General features: G+C 35.6%; 1 protein-coding gene across 5 annotated transcripts in view; it reads right to left on the reverse strand.

Annotated features, from left to right (window-relative positions):
• The window catches only part of MEIKIN (meiotic kinetochore factor), a 90,493-nt gene that overhangs the window by 56,250 nt on the left and 17,416 nt on the right, over window positions 1-16,827 (reverse strand). For all 5 annotated transcript variants that reach the window (XM_047731551.1, XM_047731553.1, XM_047731552.1 and 2 more), the window contains 2 exons: window positions 13,323-13,442; window positions 3,349-3,388 (listed from right to left, as the gene is read on the reverse strand). In XM_047731551.1, the coding sequence (XP_047587507.1) occupies window positions 3,349-3,388; window positions 13,323-13,442 (160 nt within the window). The remainder of the gene's footprint in view (window positions 1-3,348; window positions 3,389-13,322; window positions 13,443-16,827) is intronic.

Here is a 16,827-nt window from a genome sequence, read left to right on the forward strand (position 1 = left end):
AACTGGTGTAAGGTGGTATCTCAATGTGGTTTTAATTTGAATTTCCCTGATGGCTAGTGATGATGAACATTTTTTCATGTGTCTGATAGCCATTTGTATGTCTTCATTGGAGAAGTGTCTGTTCATATCTTCTGCCCATTTTTTGATATGATTGTCTGTTTTGTGTGTGTTGAGTTTGAGAAGTTCTTTATAGATCCTGGATATCAACCTTTTGTCTGTACTGTCATTTGCAGATATCTTCTCCCATTCCGTGGGTTGCCTCTTTGTTTTGTTGACTGTTTCCTTTGCTGTGCAGAAGCGTTTGATCTTGATGAAGTCCCAAAAGTTCATTTTCGCTTTTGTTTCCTTTGCCTTTGGGGACATATCTTTTTTTTTTTTTTAAGATTTTATTTATTTATTTGTCAGGGACAGAGGGAGAGAGAGAGCGAGTGAGTACAGGCAGACAGAGAGGCAGGCAGAGGCAGAGGGAGAAGCAGGTTCCCTGCCGAGCAAGGAGCCCGATGTGGGACTCGATCCCAGGACACTGGGATCATGACCTGAGCCGAAGGCAGCCGCTTAACCAACTGAGCCACCCAGGCGTCCCTGGGGACATATCTTGAAAGAAGTTGCTGTGGCTGATATTGAAGAGGTTACTGCCTATGTTCTCCTCTAGAATTCTGATGGATTCCTGTCTCACGTCGAGGTCTTTTATCCATTTCGAGTTTATCTTTGTGTATGGTGTAAGAGAATGGTCGAGTTTCAAAGAGAAATAAAAGGTATCCAAATTTGCAATGAAGAAGTCAAACTCTCTCTCTTCACAGATGACATGATAATTTATATGGAAAACCCAAAAGACTCCACCCCCAAACTACTAGAACTCATACAGCAATTTAGTAACGTGGCAGGATACAAAGCTAATGTACAGAAATCAGTGGCTTTCTTATACACTAACAATGAAAATACAGAGAGGGAAATTAGAGAGTCGATTCCATTTACTATAGCACCAAGAACCATAAGATACCTGGGAATAAACCTAACCAAAGAGGTAAAGGATCTGTACTCGAGGAACTACAGAACTCTTATGAAAGAAATTGAAGAAGACACAAAAAGATGCAAGACCATTCCATGCTCTTGGATCGGAAGAATAAACATTGTTAAAATGTCTATACTGCCTAGAGCAATCTATACTTTTAATGCCATTCTGATCAAAATACCACCGGTACTTTTCAAAGAGCTGGAGCAAATAATCCTAAAATTTGTATGGAATCAGAAGAGACCCCGAATTGCTAAGGAAATGTTGAAAAACAAAAGTAAAACTGGCGGCATCACGTAAACCTGATTTCAAGCTTTACTACAAAGCTGTGATCACCAAGACAGCATGGTACTGGCATAAAAACAGACACATAGACCAGTGGAACAGAGTAGAGAGCCCAGATATGGACCCTCAACTCTATGGTCAAATAATCTTCGACAAAGCAGGAAAAAATATACAGTGGAAAAAAGACAGTCTCTTCAATAAACGGTGCTGGGAAAACTGGACAGCTATATGTAGAAGAATGAAACTCGACCATTTATGTATCTTCTATGGAGAAATGCCTGTTTGGATCCTTTGCTCATTTTTAAGTTGAGTTATTTTTTTCTTTTATTGTGAGTTGTTAAGAATTCTTTTTTAAATTTTTTAAAAAAGATTTTACTTGTTCCTTTGAGAGAGAGAGAGAGAGAACCAGAGATAGTGAGAGAGAGAGCACGACTGGAAAGGAGAGGGAGAAGCAGCCTGCCTGATAATCAGGGAGCCCAACGTGGGGCTCGATCCCAGGACCCTGAGATCATGACCCCAGCCAAAGGCAGATGCTTAACTGAGCCACCCAGGCACTTCAAGAATTCTTTATATATTCCAGATACAAGTCCCTTATCAGATAGATAATCTGCAAATATTTTATTCCATCCTACGGACTGTCTTGTCATTTTCTTTATGGTGTCTCCTGGATTTTTTTTTAAATTTGTATGAATTTTTTGCAAGTTCCTTCAAACTTTGAAAATTAAAATGTTTAAAATTTTTGTTATATTTTATAGATTTACTGAAAATCTTTCAGAGACTCCCATCACTTTCAAGAGAAAATAAAAATCCCAGCCCCTAAGGCCATTTATGATCCAGATTATGATTACCTCCTTCAATTTAGATACTGTCTCTCTCCATATGACTTACCCCTTAGTCTACAAGCCCCAAACCAAATCCTTGATCTTTGCTCAGCAATGCTTTTCTTTAGTCTCTCCCATTTTAATAAATGACAACACCATCCTTCTAGTTGCTGAAGCCAAAACCGTGGAGTCAGCCTTCACTATTTTCATACTCTACCATTCAGAACATCAACAAGTAACAGTCTATCCTGTTAGTTCTGCTTTCAAAATATATGCAAAATCTGACCTCTCTACCTTTACTCTCACCAATCCAGTCCAATATCTCTTGCTTAGATTATGACTACAGTCTCCTAACTATAATCTCCCTAATTCCTTGTCTCTTCAAAATTTATTCTCAACACAACAGCCAGGGTGATTCTTTTAAAACCTAAGTTATTTTTTTTAAAGATTTTTATTTATTTATTTGACAGAGATCACAAGTAGGCAAAGAGGCAGGCAGAGAGAGGGAGGAAGTAGGCTCCCCGCTAAGCCCCGCTATGCAGGGCTTGATCCCACGACCCCGGGATCATGACCTGAGCAGAAGGCAGAGGCTTTAACCCACTGAGCCACCCAGGTGCCCCTAAAATCTAAGTTATATCATGTCACCCTTCTAAACCTTCCAAAGGCTTTCCAATCCACTTATATTCACTTACATTGTCTTATGTGATATGGCCTCTGCTGCTTCTTTCACATCCTTTCTCCTCTTCCCACATTCCACTCCTAGAACCCAGGTCTTCTTGCCGTGGGTTTGTGCTCCAACTATTACTCTTCTCTCCTATGAGTCACACATCTTGCTCTGTCTTCTTTAGGTTTCTGCTCAAATTTCAGTTACGACTTCTCTGACAACACTACTTAAAATAGTGAACCTCCATTCCAATACTCTCTCACCCCCATTTTACTTTTTCTCTGTAGGATTCCTTACCACATAGAATAGTATAAATTTACTCACTTATTTATTGTCTACCTCTTCCAACTAAAATGTGGACTTGACGAAGGCAAGGATTTTGTTTTTAATCAATTTCATTCATTACAATATTTCTCTAGCAATTAGCATACTTTTGGCACATAATGATTCCTCAACCAACCATGAATAAATGAACACCTGAATTTGTGGACTAATAATCACTCCATGTATGTAACTATTAGAACACAGGGTTTTCAAAAGCACAACTTTAAAATGTTAGTTCTTACATTTCTCTCTGGCATTTCTGATAGTCTTCTGAAGACATACCTAGGAAAGGGGAAAAAATCAATCTATTAGAAATATAATTCAAATAGAGACCAGAGGCAAAAATTAAGTAAAAAGAAATATTCTCTCTAAACTATATGGTGATAGTATAGTTTATTTTTATAATTTTATTTTTTCATATTGTTTTTATGTCTGCCACTTAACTTAGGTAGAAGTATTTTCAAAATACCAAAATAAACCCAACAAAATTGCTGGGAAATTTTATGAGATGTAGGAATCTATCAGCCTATATTTGGATACTTATAATTTTTGAAGTCCTTTCCAATCTTTGATCTTTCTTGATTCTTATAATAGTCCTGTGAGGCAAAAGTAACAATTTACTATTCCTATGCTACATATATGAAAAAAATAACTTGTCAAGTTATAAAACTAACAGCTGCATACCCGGAACTTAAACTCAGATCTCATGGTTCTTAATCTAGTACCAAGCATATAGATATACATATTATACTGATTAGCCAAGAAAATGCCTAACAGTCAACATTTTACAGTCCAGATCCACTATGCTATTACTTAGGAACATAAAGAATCATGGGAGTAGTCTTCTGAAGAACTTATGACCCTAATCAGCTGCAGTAGTCTGCTTATATTTAATTAGAATTTTACAGGTAAGTAAAAGTGAAGTGAATGATATCTAATAATCACTGAGAAGCATTTCCCTGAAATGGAGGTTCCTAAAATATATAAAAGACTACAGTGCACTACTCTCTGCTTTTGCTGATAATAGTCTCTTGCTTTTCCTTTGATGAGCTAGACAAGGCCTGTGACTTAATATAACAGGAGCCCTGCATCTTCCTGCGCAAATTGACTGTTCAAGGATAGGCATATGAAATAATTTTAGCCAATGTGTAACATCAGGACTTTTATTCAAATCATTGGTAAAGAGAAGCACTTTGTTCACTGGATTCGAGGCTGTGAGTATATAAGCCTGGACCTAAAAAGAGTTGCTATATGAAGGGGGAAGCTTAGCTGAGAGTTTAACTGGCACAGAGGGACGATGAGCTTAGAGATGGAAAGGAATTGGTTCCTATTGCTGTCATTTGAAATTCTGGATCAAGTTGTATTTGCATATAATTTACTGCTAGATTTTTCAGGTGTATGTGGTAATAACTTCCTTTTTTAACATGATAAATTATTTGAGGTGGGATTTTCTTTTCTTTTTCTTACTTACTTATTTTTTTGGTCACCTGCAGTGGACAAAGAACCTAACTGAAACACTCACTAAAGAGATAGGCTGCTTCTTTGTGCACTTTATATCAGCAAAGGAGTTGCCAAACTAAGCATAACATAGAAGACAAGGTTTTTGAACCGTTTGCAATACTGCCATCCAGACAGCTATCAACTCTCCTTTAAGGGACCATATAATCAATGCTTAATTCTTTGATATTATTTATCCCTGCTTTTTAAAAAAGATTTTATTTATATATTTGACAGATAGAGATCACAAGTAGGCAGAGAGACAGAGGGGGAAGCAGGCTCCCCGCTGAGCAGAGAGCCCAATTCAGGGCTTGATCCCAGGACCCTGAGCCAAAGGCAGAGGCTCTAACTCACTGAGACACCCAGGAGCCCCTATCCCTTTTTGGCAGGCTCTGAGAGGTGAGCTGACATCATCCATTTCCATTCCACCTCTCCATTCTTTTCCATTTCTCCTTGCTTTATACCAATATAGAGAATAAGAGAACGAAAAACTTGCTTTTTGTTTTGTTTTGTTTTGTTTCATAAACTTTATCAAAGAAGTCTCCCAAGTAGTCAATAGGCATATGACTCAGTCCTGGCCAATAGATCTAAAAGAAGTCTTCTGGGCAATTTCTTGGAAAGCTTTGAGTCTTCTGATAAAAAGAGATGTATATGGCTAGTACAGCCTTTTCTCATTCTTTTTCCCTGGAACTGCTGTGATACCCAGAGGCTTAGCAACCATTCTACAATTATGGGGAAACAATCCAACACACTTGGTGGTAGAAAGATATAATGACTATAGGATCTTAATGATATTAGTAAGCTGCTACATTAGCTCTGGCCTGGGAAGAGAAGTAAATCCAATATAAATAAACATTTTTTTGCATGACAAAAAATAACATACACAAAAAGACAACTGACAAACTGGGGAAAATATTCATAATATATACCAAAGACAAAAGGCTAATATTCTTTAAAATTTTTTCTTGAGTATAGGTAACACACATTACATTAGTTTTATGTGTACAACATAGGGATTTAACTTCTCTGTACATTATATTATGCTCACCACAAGTGTAGCTACCGTTTGTCACCACAGGATGCTATTACAATACTCTTGACTTATTCATTCCATAACTAAAAGCCTGTGTTTCCTACTCCTCTTCCTTTCCTACTCCCATTTTGCCTATACCCCATTCCTTTTCCCTCTGGGAACCATTAGTTTGTTGTCTGTGTTTATATATCTGATTCTGTTTTGTTTGTTTGTTTTTTTTAATTCTTTTAACTTTTACTTATTTAAGTAATCTCTATATCCAACATGGTGCTTGAACTCACAACTCTGAGATCAAGAGTCGCATGTTCTTCCAAATGAGCCAGCCAGGTGCCCCTGTTTTTTTGTTTCTCAATTTGATTTGTTTTTTAGATTCCACACATGTGAAATCATATGGTATTTGTCTTTCTCAGTCTCACTTATTTTTGCTTAACATAATACCTGCTAGGTCCATTCATGTTGTTGCAAAGGCAAGAGCTCAAACTTTTTTATGGCTGCATAATATTCATGTATGTGTGTGTACACACACACACCATATCTTTCTTATCCATTTGTCCATCTATGTATACTTGGATTGCTTCCATATCTTGGTTATTGCAAATAATGCTGCAAAACATAGGGGAGCATGTAATCTTTTCAGATTAGTGGTTTTGTTTTCTTTGAGTAAATACCCACTAGTGGAAATATTGGATCATATGCTACTTCTGTTTTTTGAGGAAAATCCACACTGTTTTCCACAGTAGATGTACCAACTCACATTCCCACCAAAAGTGGATAAGAGTTCTTTTTTTAAAAATAATTTTGTATTTAATGGGCACCCATTAGACATCTGACTTCAGCTTCAGTCATGATCCTGGGGTCCTGGGATTGAGTCCCAAGTTGGGTTCCCTACTCAGTGGATAGCCTGCTTCTCCCTCTCTCCCTTCCCCATGCCTGTCCTCATGTGCTCTCTCTCTCTCAAATAAGATATTTTTTAAAAAATTTGTTTTTCAATTCAATATAATACATACTGTAATCTTAGTTTCAAAGGTAGAATTTAGTGATTCATCATTTACATACAATACCCAGTACTCATTACTTCAAGTCCCCTCCTTATTGCCCATCACCCAATTACCCTATCTTCCCACCCATCTACCCTCCAGCAACTCTCAGTTTGTTTCCTTTAGTTAAAATTCTCTTACGATTTGCCTCTCCCTCTGTTTTCCTCTTATTTTCTTTTTCCTTCCCTTCCCCTATGTTCGTAGGTTTTGTTTCTTAAATTCCACATATGAGTGAAAACATATGGTATTTATCTTTCTCTGACTGTTTTGATTAGCATAATACCCTCTAGTTTCATCCATGTCACTGTAAATAGCAAGATTTCATTCTTTTTGATGGCCGAGTAATATTCCTCTGTGTGTGTGTGTGTGTGTGTGTGTGTGTGTGTGTGTGTGACCTTTCTTTATTCATTCATTTGTCAATGGACATCTGGGCTCTTTCAACAGTTTGGCTTTGTAGACCTTGCTGCTATAAACATCGGGATGTATGTGCCCCTTTGAATCACTGTTTGTATCTTGAGGGTTCCCCTCTCTCTGCATCCTCACCAACATCTGTTGTTTCCTGAATTGCTAATTTTAGCCATTCTTTCTGGTATGAGGTGTTATCTCATTGTGGTTTTGATTCGTATTTAGAAGCATTGCTTTTTCTCCACATCCTCACCAACAATTGTTTTTTCTTGTCTTTTTATTTTAGCCATTCTGCCAGATATGTGGTTTTGACTTGTATTTTCCTGATGATTAGTGATGTGTAGCATCTTTTCATTTGTCTGTTGGTCATCTGTATGTCTTTGGAAACACGTCTATCCAGGTACCCTGCCCATTTTTTTAAAAAAAGATTTTATTTATTTATTTGACAGAGAGAGAGATCACAAGTAGGCAGAGAGGCAGGTAGAGAGGGGGAAGCAGGCTCCCTACTGAGCAGAGAGCCTGATGCTGGGTTTGATCCCAGGACTCTGAGATCATGACCTGAATCAAAGGCAAAGGCTTAACACACTGAGCCACCCAGGTGCCCCACCATGCCCATTTTTTTAAATTGGATTGTTTGGTTTTTTGGTGTTGAATAGTAGAAGTTCTTTATATATTTTGGATATTAACCCCTTATTAGATATATCATCTGCAAATAGCTTCTCCCATTCATTAGGTTGCCTTTTTGTTTGATTGATGGTTCCCTTCATTGTACAAAAGCTTTTTAATGTGGTCCCAATAGTTTATTTTTCCTTTTGTTTCCCATGCCTCAGGAGACATATCTAGAAAAATAGTGCTATGGCTGATATAAAAGAAAGTACTGCCTGTATTCTCTCCTAGGATTTTTATGGTTTCAGGTCTCATATGTAGGTTTTTAATCCATTTTGAGTTTATTTTGTGTATGATGTAAGAAAGTTGCCCATTTTCATTCTTTTGCACATAGCTGTCCAGTTTTCCCAGCAGCATATATTGAAGAAGCATTTTCTTCATTGTATATTCTTGTCTCCTCTGTCACAGATTAACTGCCCATATAAGCATGGTTTTATTTCTAGGCTCTCTGTTTTGTTCCATTGATCTATGTGTCTGTTTTTGTGCCAGAACCATGCTGTTTTGACTACAGTTTTGTAGTATATCTTGAACACTGGAAGTACAACACCTCTAGTTTCGTTCTTTCTCAATATTGCCTTGGCCATTTGGGGTCTTTTGTAGTTCCACACAAATTTTAGGATTATTTGTTCTAGTTCTGTGAAAAATGCTATTGGTATTTTGATAGGGATTGCATTAACTCTTTAGATTGTTTTTGGAAGTATGGACATTTAAAAAATATTAATTCTTCTAATCCATGAGCATGGAATATCTTCCCATTTGTTTGTGTTCTCTTCAGTGTTTTTCATCAATGTTCCATAATCTTCAGAGTACATGTCTTTCACCTCCTTGCTTAAGTTTATTCCTAGGTATTTTATTCTTTTTTGGGCAATTATAAATGGAGTTGTTTTCTTAATTTCTCTTTCAGCTACTTCACTATCAGTGTATAGAACTGTTACCAATTTCTGGGTATTAATTTTGTATCCTTAAACTTTATTGAGTTTATTTATTAGTTCTAATAGTTTTTTGGTAAAGTCTTTAGGGTCTTCTATCTATAGTATCATGTCATCTGCAAATGACAGTTTAACTCTTTTTCTTGTTTGATTGCTTTAGCTAGGATGTCTAACACTATGCTGTAGTAGCAGAAAAGTAGAACGAAAGGACATCCTTATCTTGTTCCTGATCTAGGAAAAGTTGTCAGTTTTTCACCATTAAGTATGATATCAACTGTGGCTTTTTTTCATAGATGGCCTTATTATGTTGAAGTGTGTTCCCTCTAAAACCACTTTGTGGGAAGTTTTTTTAACATGAATAGATGTAAAATTTTGTTAAATGATTTTTCTGCATGTACTGAGATAATCATATGATGTGGTATATCATGTTAATTGATTTGCAAATACTTCCATCCTTGCATCCCCATAATAAATCCCACTTGATAGCAGTGAATGATCTTTTTAATGTATTGTTGGATGTGGTTTGCTAGTATTTTACTGAGGATTTTTTGCAATTATGTTCATTCAGAATTTTGACCTATAACTATCTTTCTTTCTGTCTCCCTCTCTCCTTCCTTCCTTTCTTCCTCCTTCCTCCCTTCCTTTCTGTGTGTGCATATTTGTCTGGTTTGTTATCATCGTAATACTGGCCTTGTGGAATGAATTTAGAAGCTTTCCTTCCTCTTCTATTTTTTTTTGGAAAAGTTTGGGAAGAATAAGTATTAACTCTTTTTTAAATGCTGGGTAGAAGTCACCTGTGAATCCATCTGGTCCCTGACTTTTATGTTTTGGTAGTTTTTTTAAAAGTTTTTTTTTTTTTTAAAGATTTTATTTATTTATTTGACAGAGAGATCACAAGCAGGCAGAGAGGCAGGCAGAGAGAGAGGAGGAAGCAGGCTCCTTGCTGAGCAGAGAGCCCGATGCGGGGCTCGATCCCAGGACTCTGAGATCATGACCTGAGCCGAAGGCAGCGGCTTAACCCACTGAGCCACCCAGGCGCCCCTGTTTTGGTAGTTTTTTAAGTACTGATTCAATTTTGTTACTAGTAACTGGTCTGTTAAGATTTTCTACTTCTTCCTGATTCAGTTTGGAAGATTGTGTGTTACTAGTAATTCACCCATTTCTTCTATAGTGTCCAATTTTGGGAGATAATTTTTCATATTATTCTCTTATCATCTTTTATATTTCTAGAGTCAGTTATTACTTCTCCTTCATTTCTGGTTGTATTTATTTGGGCGTTTTCTCTTTTTTTCTTGATGCATCTGGCTGAGGGCTTATCAATTTTGTTTCTTTTCAAAGAACAAGCTCCTGCATTCATTGATCTGTTCTATTGTTTTTTGTTTTTGTTTTAGTCTCTATAACATTTATTTCTGCTCTGAACTTTATTTTTTCCTTCTTTCTACTCATCTTGGGCTTTGTTTGTTCTTTTTCTAGTTACTTTGGGATTAAGATTAGACAATTTATTTGAGCTTTTTCTTGTTTCTCCAGGTAGACCTCTACCACTTTATATTTCACTCTTAGAACTGCTTGTCTTAAAGGTTTGGAACCGTTATGTTTTCATTTTCTTGTGTCTCTATATAATTGATTTCCCCTTTGATTTCTTTGTTGACTCACTGGTTGTTTTATATTATACTGTCTAGTCTCCACATGTTTTGGGGGTTTATTTCCCAGTTTTTTTCTTGTGAATCATATCTAGTTTTATATTGTTGTGGTCAGGAAAGACACCTAGTATGATTTCAACCTTCTTAAATTTACTAAGACTTGCTTTCTGGCCTAATATGCAATCTGTTCCCAAGAATATTCCATGAACGCTTGAAAAGAATATATATATTCTCTTGTTTGGATGAAATGTTTTGTATGTATCTGTTATGTTCATCTGGTGTAATGTGTCATTCAAAGACACCATTTCCTTATTGATTTTCTGTCTGGATGATCTATCCATTGATTTAAATGGGTTGTTAAAGTCCCATAGTATTATTGTACTACTATCTTTATGTCCATTAATATATGCTTTATGTACTTAGGTGCTTCAATATTGGATATGTAAATATTTACAACTGTTATATTCTCTCACTGGATTTATCCCTTTATCATTATGTAATGCCTTTCTTTGTCTCTTGTTACAGTCTTTGTTTTAAAGATTATTTTGTCTGATTAAAGTGTTGCTGCCCTGGCCTTTTTTTATTTACATGTGCATGGTAAATGTTTTTCTATCCCTTCATTTTCAGTCTGTATATGTCTTTAGGTCTGAGATGAATCTTACAGGTAGCATATAGATTGGTTTTGTTCATTTAATCCATTCTGTCACCCTATGTCTTTTGATTGGAGCCTTTAGGAAAAGGCTAATATACTTAATATCTAATGAACCTAGAGAGGGAAGGTAAAGATGAAAAATGGGGAAAAAGCATGAAAGGAAAATTCACACACACACACACACACACACACACACACAGAAAACAAAAATGGCTCTCAAACATATGAAAATGTTAAACTCACAGATAATAAAACAGATTAAAATAACACTGAGATATCATTTCTCACCTATTAGGGTAGAAAAATTTAAAAATTTTAAAATATGACAATATATTTTGTTGGTGAGGATATGAGGAAACAAGCACTGTAATACTTTGCTGGTGGAAATGCAAACAGGTTTAATCTTTCTGGAGGAAAATTTGGCAATATTCAACAAAACTATAAATCCACTTACCTTTTGACTCAGTCATCCTAATTCTGAGAATCTACCTTGAAGATATTCCATCAATGATATGAAAGATATATATAATAAATTTATTCATTAACACATTATTTGTAGTGGCAAAATATTGGGGGAAAAACCCCCTGCACACCCTATTCATAAAAGAGCGGTTAAATAAACAAAAGTGCATCCATACAGTGGAGTATGTAGCTATCAAAAAAAAAAAAATGAGGAAGATCTCTATAAGATCTGCAGTGATTTCTAGTATCTACTATTATGTGGATGGAAAAAAACAAAATAAAAAGTATATCTATATGTATGCTAAGCTCCATGCAAGAAAGAAGAAGATGTAAGAAAATACATACAAAAGAAATATAAGAAGGATAAACCATAAACTAAAGAGACTAGTTACTTATAATGGTTGGATGGGAAAGGTGTAGAAAGAAGAGGGGAATTGGATCAGAGTAGCAGGAAGGAGGAAGTGATATTTTCTGAGAATATACATATTTCTTACAGCTTTGACTCTCAGAACCACAACAATGTTTCACACACCTTCACATAGCCCCTTCTCTCTGAATAAAGAAACAAACAAACAACAAATAGGATGGGGAATGAAAAACTGAATCCAACACTAACAAATCAATCTAAGTATATTCCAAGTGAATACTAACTATACTGCAAGGGGAAGGGAAGAAAAGAACTAATCTGTATATATAGCTTTGGAAAACATTATTTTAATTTGTAATAGTAATAACAAGAGTAATAGTAATAAACAGAACTGTACAAAAATGCTATAATCTATTTAGTTAGTGTGTTTCTCAAAGGGATCTGGATTAACATTTCTGAAACTTCTTTATGTGTATACTAGAATTCTATGTATACGTAAATAAATAATGAAAGTATTGGACTTGGACACATAAAATAAATATTCATGACTTCATACTGACATAAACAACTGAATAAATAGTGGCAGAAAAGAGATAGTTCTTTTACAGTAGAATTCCAATTAGTAAATGTAGCAGCAAAGTGTGAAATGGAAAATCACCATTACATGAACACCAGAGTAATAAACGTCACAAACTCCTCTGATGACTACTAATGCCAGTGAATGAAAACTTGAGGAGAAACAGAATTTACAGGGTCTCAAACTATCTTTTCTATATATTTGTTAACACAAAGGTAAACTAGTAACTTAACCATGCAGGAAACCACAGACACTATGTTAATCCAATGACGAAATTTAGTATCACCAGTAATAAAATATACTGACACCAAGAACTTCATATGATGTACTAAAAAGGGTGTAACATCATTTCTGCAGCATTCTTTTAAAAAATGAATAAATTCATTCCAATCATGAGGAGATATTAGACAAATTCCATTTGAGGGATGTTCTACAAAATACCTGAACAGAAATCTTCAAAAGTATCAAGACTATGAAAGACAAAGAAAGACTGAGAAACTGTCACAGACTATAGTAGATTAAAGAAGAAATAACAACCAGATGCAATGTTGGATCCTGAAACACAAGAAAAGAAACTGGAGGAAAAACTGGTGAAATGTGAATAACGTCTGTAGCTTCATTAGTAGTTTTATGCCATTGTTCATTTTCTGATTCTGATCATTGTACTAATGTTATATAAGACAGCATTAGGGAAAGCTGGGTGAAAGATATATAGGAACTCTCTGTACTATTTTTGTACCTTTTATGCAGTCTAAAGTTAGTTCAAAATAAAAGTTATAAAAAAGGAGATCCATATGTGCTTAAGCTACTACTAGTCAGATATTATTTGTAGCCAAAGGTAATCTTAATTAGTGAATTTAGCTTATAAATAGTTTTTAAAAATTACTTTTTTTCCAACATAGATGAGGGAGTTTCCCCCGTGACATGAGAAAAAAGAATGTGAAAACTCACCTAAAATTGCAGAGAGGTTTGAAAACTGTGGTACCTTCTCTATTGCTACTGCTGTACTGGTATCCAGAAGAGTGGAATTTTTGCATCGTGTACGTTCTTCCAACTTGGGACATTCCCAATCTAAAACAGCAGGAGGAAATGGCACACAACTTTGAACAGCGTACAAATAGTAGGTTATTTCCCTGAGCCCCAACTTAGGTTCCCATACCAGCTTAGGTTCCCCATACCAAGCTGTGGTAATTAAATATTTTGAATAAGACAGATAAAAAAGGCAAGCCTTGATGGCATTAGGATAATAAATAATCTTTGGCCCATTTCAGTGCTATAACCTATTTTCTTTCATAGATTTTTGCCCCATAAAGATTATTGACCTAAGGGACAGATGGCATACACAGGAGGTTCCTCTTAATATTTTATGTGTAAATTATACCTAGGTCTCATTAAATATCATATCACTAAATAACATACTAGTATCACTTGATTTTAAGCTTTCCATTGAATTCCCGCTATGGAAGGATGAGGTTATTCTCTCTTATGTCCCTGTCCCCACCTCTCTCACAATTCCCACAATTCATTATATTGCATATGTAGTTAGATCAATATTCAGTGTAGACATTATGATGATAACCTGCTATAAAAATGTTATTTACTCTTGCGGTATACCATAACAACCATTTCTCCCCCCCACTCCCCAGAGTCAATAAGTCTTTTTCTTTTAATTTTCTCTGTATTTTTCATCGATTTAATCACAAACTCTTTCAAATTCTATAAACCCATTCTTTTTATCCCATTCTCTAGTGTTCTGAAGTTGCATAATGCTCTATCTTGGTGTTTTTTTATCTATTGTGCTAGGTACACTGTGGCCCTTTTAACACAGAAATCATACTCTTTAGCTCTAGGAAAAGCTCTTGAATTATAACATTTATAATTTTCTTCCCTGTGTTTCTTCCATTATCTTTGTCTATAACTCCTTTTATTTGATATTAGATTTTATATACTCTTCCTCTGATTTTTTTCCCTCTAAACTGCAATCTTTTTTCTTTATTTTCCTCCTGACTCTTCTCTCCTCAACCCTAACTTCTAATCCTTCTACCAAGTTTTTCACTGTTACTGCATTTGTTATTGGAATATTGCTTTTTATAGCACCCTACTTTTATTTAATGGACACAATATACAGTTTGTGTCAATTAGACTATTTTTTTAACATTTTTTTTCTCCTTGTGTTTCTATTTTTGCATGGTTCCTTTTCTTACTTTTTAATTTTTTGTTCTATTCTGGCAGGAACATTCAACATGAATCTTCCCTCTCAAATTTTTAAGTTTACAATAGAGTATTTTTAACTATATAGCACAGTGTTGTTGTTTAGGAGATCTCTAGAACCTATTCATCTTACTAAACTGACACTAATACCTGTTGAATAGCAACTTCCCATATCTATCTCATCCTAGGCTCTGGGCAACCAACATTCTACTCTCTACTATCAATTTGACTATTTTAGATATCTCATGCAAAGAGAATGATATAGTACTTATCTTTCTGTGACTGATTTATTTCACTAAGTGTGACATTCTCAAAATTTATCCATGTTGTTGCATTTGGAAGTCTTTCCCTTTATTAAGGCTGAACACTATTTCATCATATGTATATACTTTGAGTAAAGAACCAGAAGTAGGTTGGTGGATCATATGGTAGTTTTTAATTTTTTGAGGAACCTCCGCACTGTTTTTCATAGCAGCTACACCATTTACAATCCCAACAACATCATACAGGGGTACTCATTTCTCCATATTCTTATCAACACTTGCTTTACTATTATTATTATTATTATCATCATCACTATCATCCTAACAGGTGTAAGGTGAGATCTCATTGTGGCTTTAATTAGCATACCCCTGAAAATTAGTGATGCTGAGCATCTTCTCATATACCTGTCGACCATCTGTTTGCTTGGTTTTAGTAATTTTTTTTTAAAGAATTTATTTATTTATTTGACAGAGAGATCACAAGTAGTCAGAGAGGCAGGCAGAGAGAGAGAGGAGGAAGCAGGCTCTCCGCAGAGCAGAGCCCAATGTGGGAATCGATCCCAGGACTCTGAGATCATGACCTGAGTCGAAGGCAGAGGCTTAACCCACTGAGCCACCCAGGCGCCCTGGTTTTAGTAATTTTTAAAAAAGATTTTATTTATTTATTTGTCAGAGAAAAAGAACATAATTATGGGGAACCAGAGGGAGAAGCAGACTCCCCATGGAGCAAGGAGCATGGTGCAGGACTTAATTCTAGAACCCTGGGATCATGAGCTAGCCAAGGGCAGACACTTAAATGACTGAGCCACCCAGCCTTCACCTGTTGGCCATTTGTATGTCCCCTTTGGGGAAATGTCTATTCAAGTCCTTCATCCATTATGTAATTGGGTTATTTGTTGTTTTTTTCCTACTGAGTTGCAGGAGTTTCTTACAGATTTAGATATCAATCTCATCAGATATGTAGTTTGCAAACATTTCTCCCTTTTTGTATGTTGTCTTTTTGTTCTGTTGTTTTCCTGTGTAGCTTCTTAGTTTTATGTAGTCCCACTTGACTATTTGAGGTTTTGTTGACCGTGCTTTTGGTGTTATATCTAAGAAATTACTGTCAAGATCAATATCATCTAGATTTACCAGTGTGTTTTCTTCTAGGAGTTTTATAGTTTCTGGTCTTATGTTTAAGTCTTTAGTGCATTTTGGGTTGGTTTTTCTACATGATGTAAGGTAATGGCCTGATTTCATCCTTTCATATGTGGAAGTCCTGTGTTCCCAACATAATTTATTGAAGAGACTATTCTTTCCCCATTGTTTATTCTTGTCACTCTTCATTTAAAATCAAGAAGACTGTATAAGCATGGATTCATTTCTGGGCTCTCCATTCCATTCACCTATATGTCTATCTATTTGCCAGTACCATGTTTTTCAATTGCTGTAATTTTGTAATACATTTTGAAATTAAAAAGTGTTGAATTTAGGGGTGCCTGGGTGGATCAGTGGGTTAAAGCCTCTGCCTTCAGCTCAGGTCATGATCCCAGAGTCCTGGGATCGAGCCCCACATTGGGCTCTCTGCTTGGCAGGGAGTCTGCTTCCTCTTCTCTCTCTGCCTGCCTCTCTGCCTACTTGTGATCTCTGTCAAATAAATACATAAAATCTTTTTTTTAAAAAAGTGTTGAATTTATGTGTAGATGTTTTATTCATTATTTAAAGTGGAAGTAATGAAGTCTCCATTACCATATAAATGTCCATTTATGCCTTTAGGTCTATCAGTGTTGATTATGTTAGGTACTCTGATGCTGAGTGCCTATTTATTTATTATCATAATATGTTCCAGATTAATTGACCCTTTTATCATTACATCATGTCTTTGTCTCTAGTGATAGTTTTTGATGTAAAGTCTGTTTTAGCTGATATAAGTAGAGCCACTCCTGCTCTCTTTTGGTTATCATTTGCACAGAATATCTTTTCCCATTGCTCCACTTTAAGAC

The sequence above is a fragment of the Lutra lutra genome, chromosome 5 (genome assembly GCF_902655055.1).
Source record: "Lutra lutra chromosome 5, mLutLut1.2, whole genome shotgun sequence".
NCBI classification, from domain to species: Eukaryota; Metazoa; Chordata; class Mammalia; order Carnivora; family Mustelidae; genus Lutra; species Lutra lutra.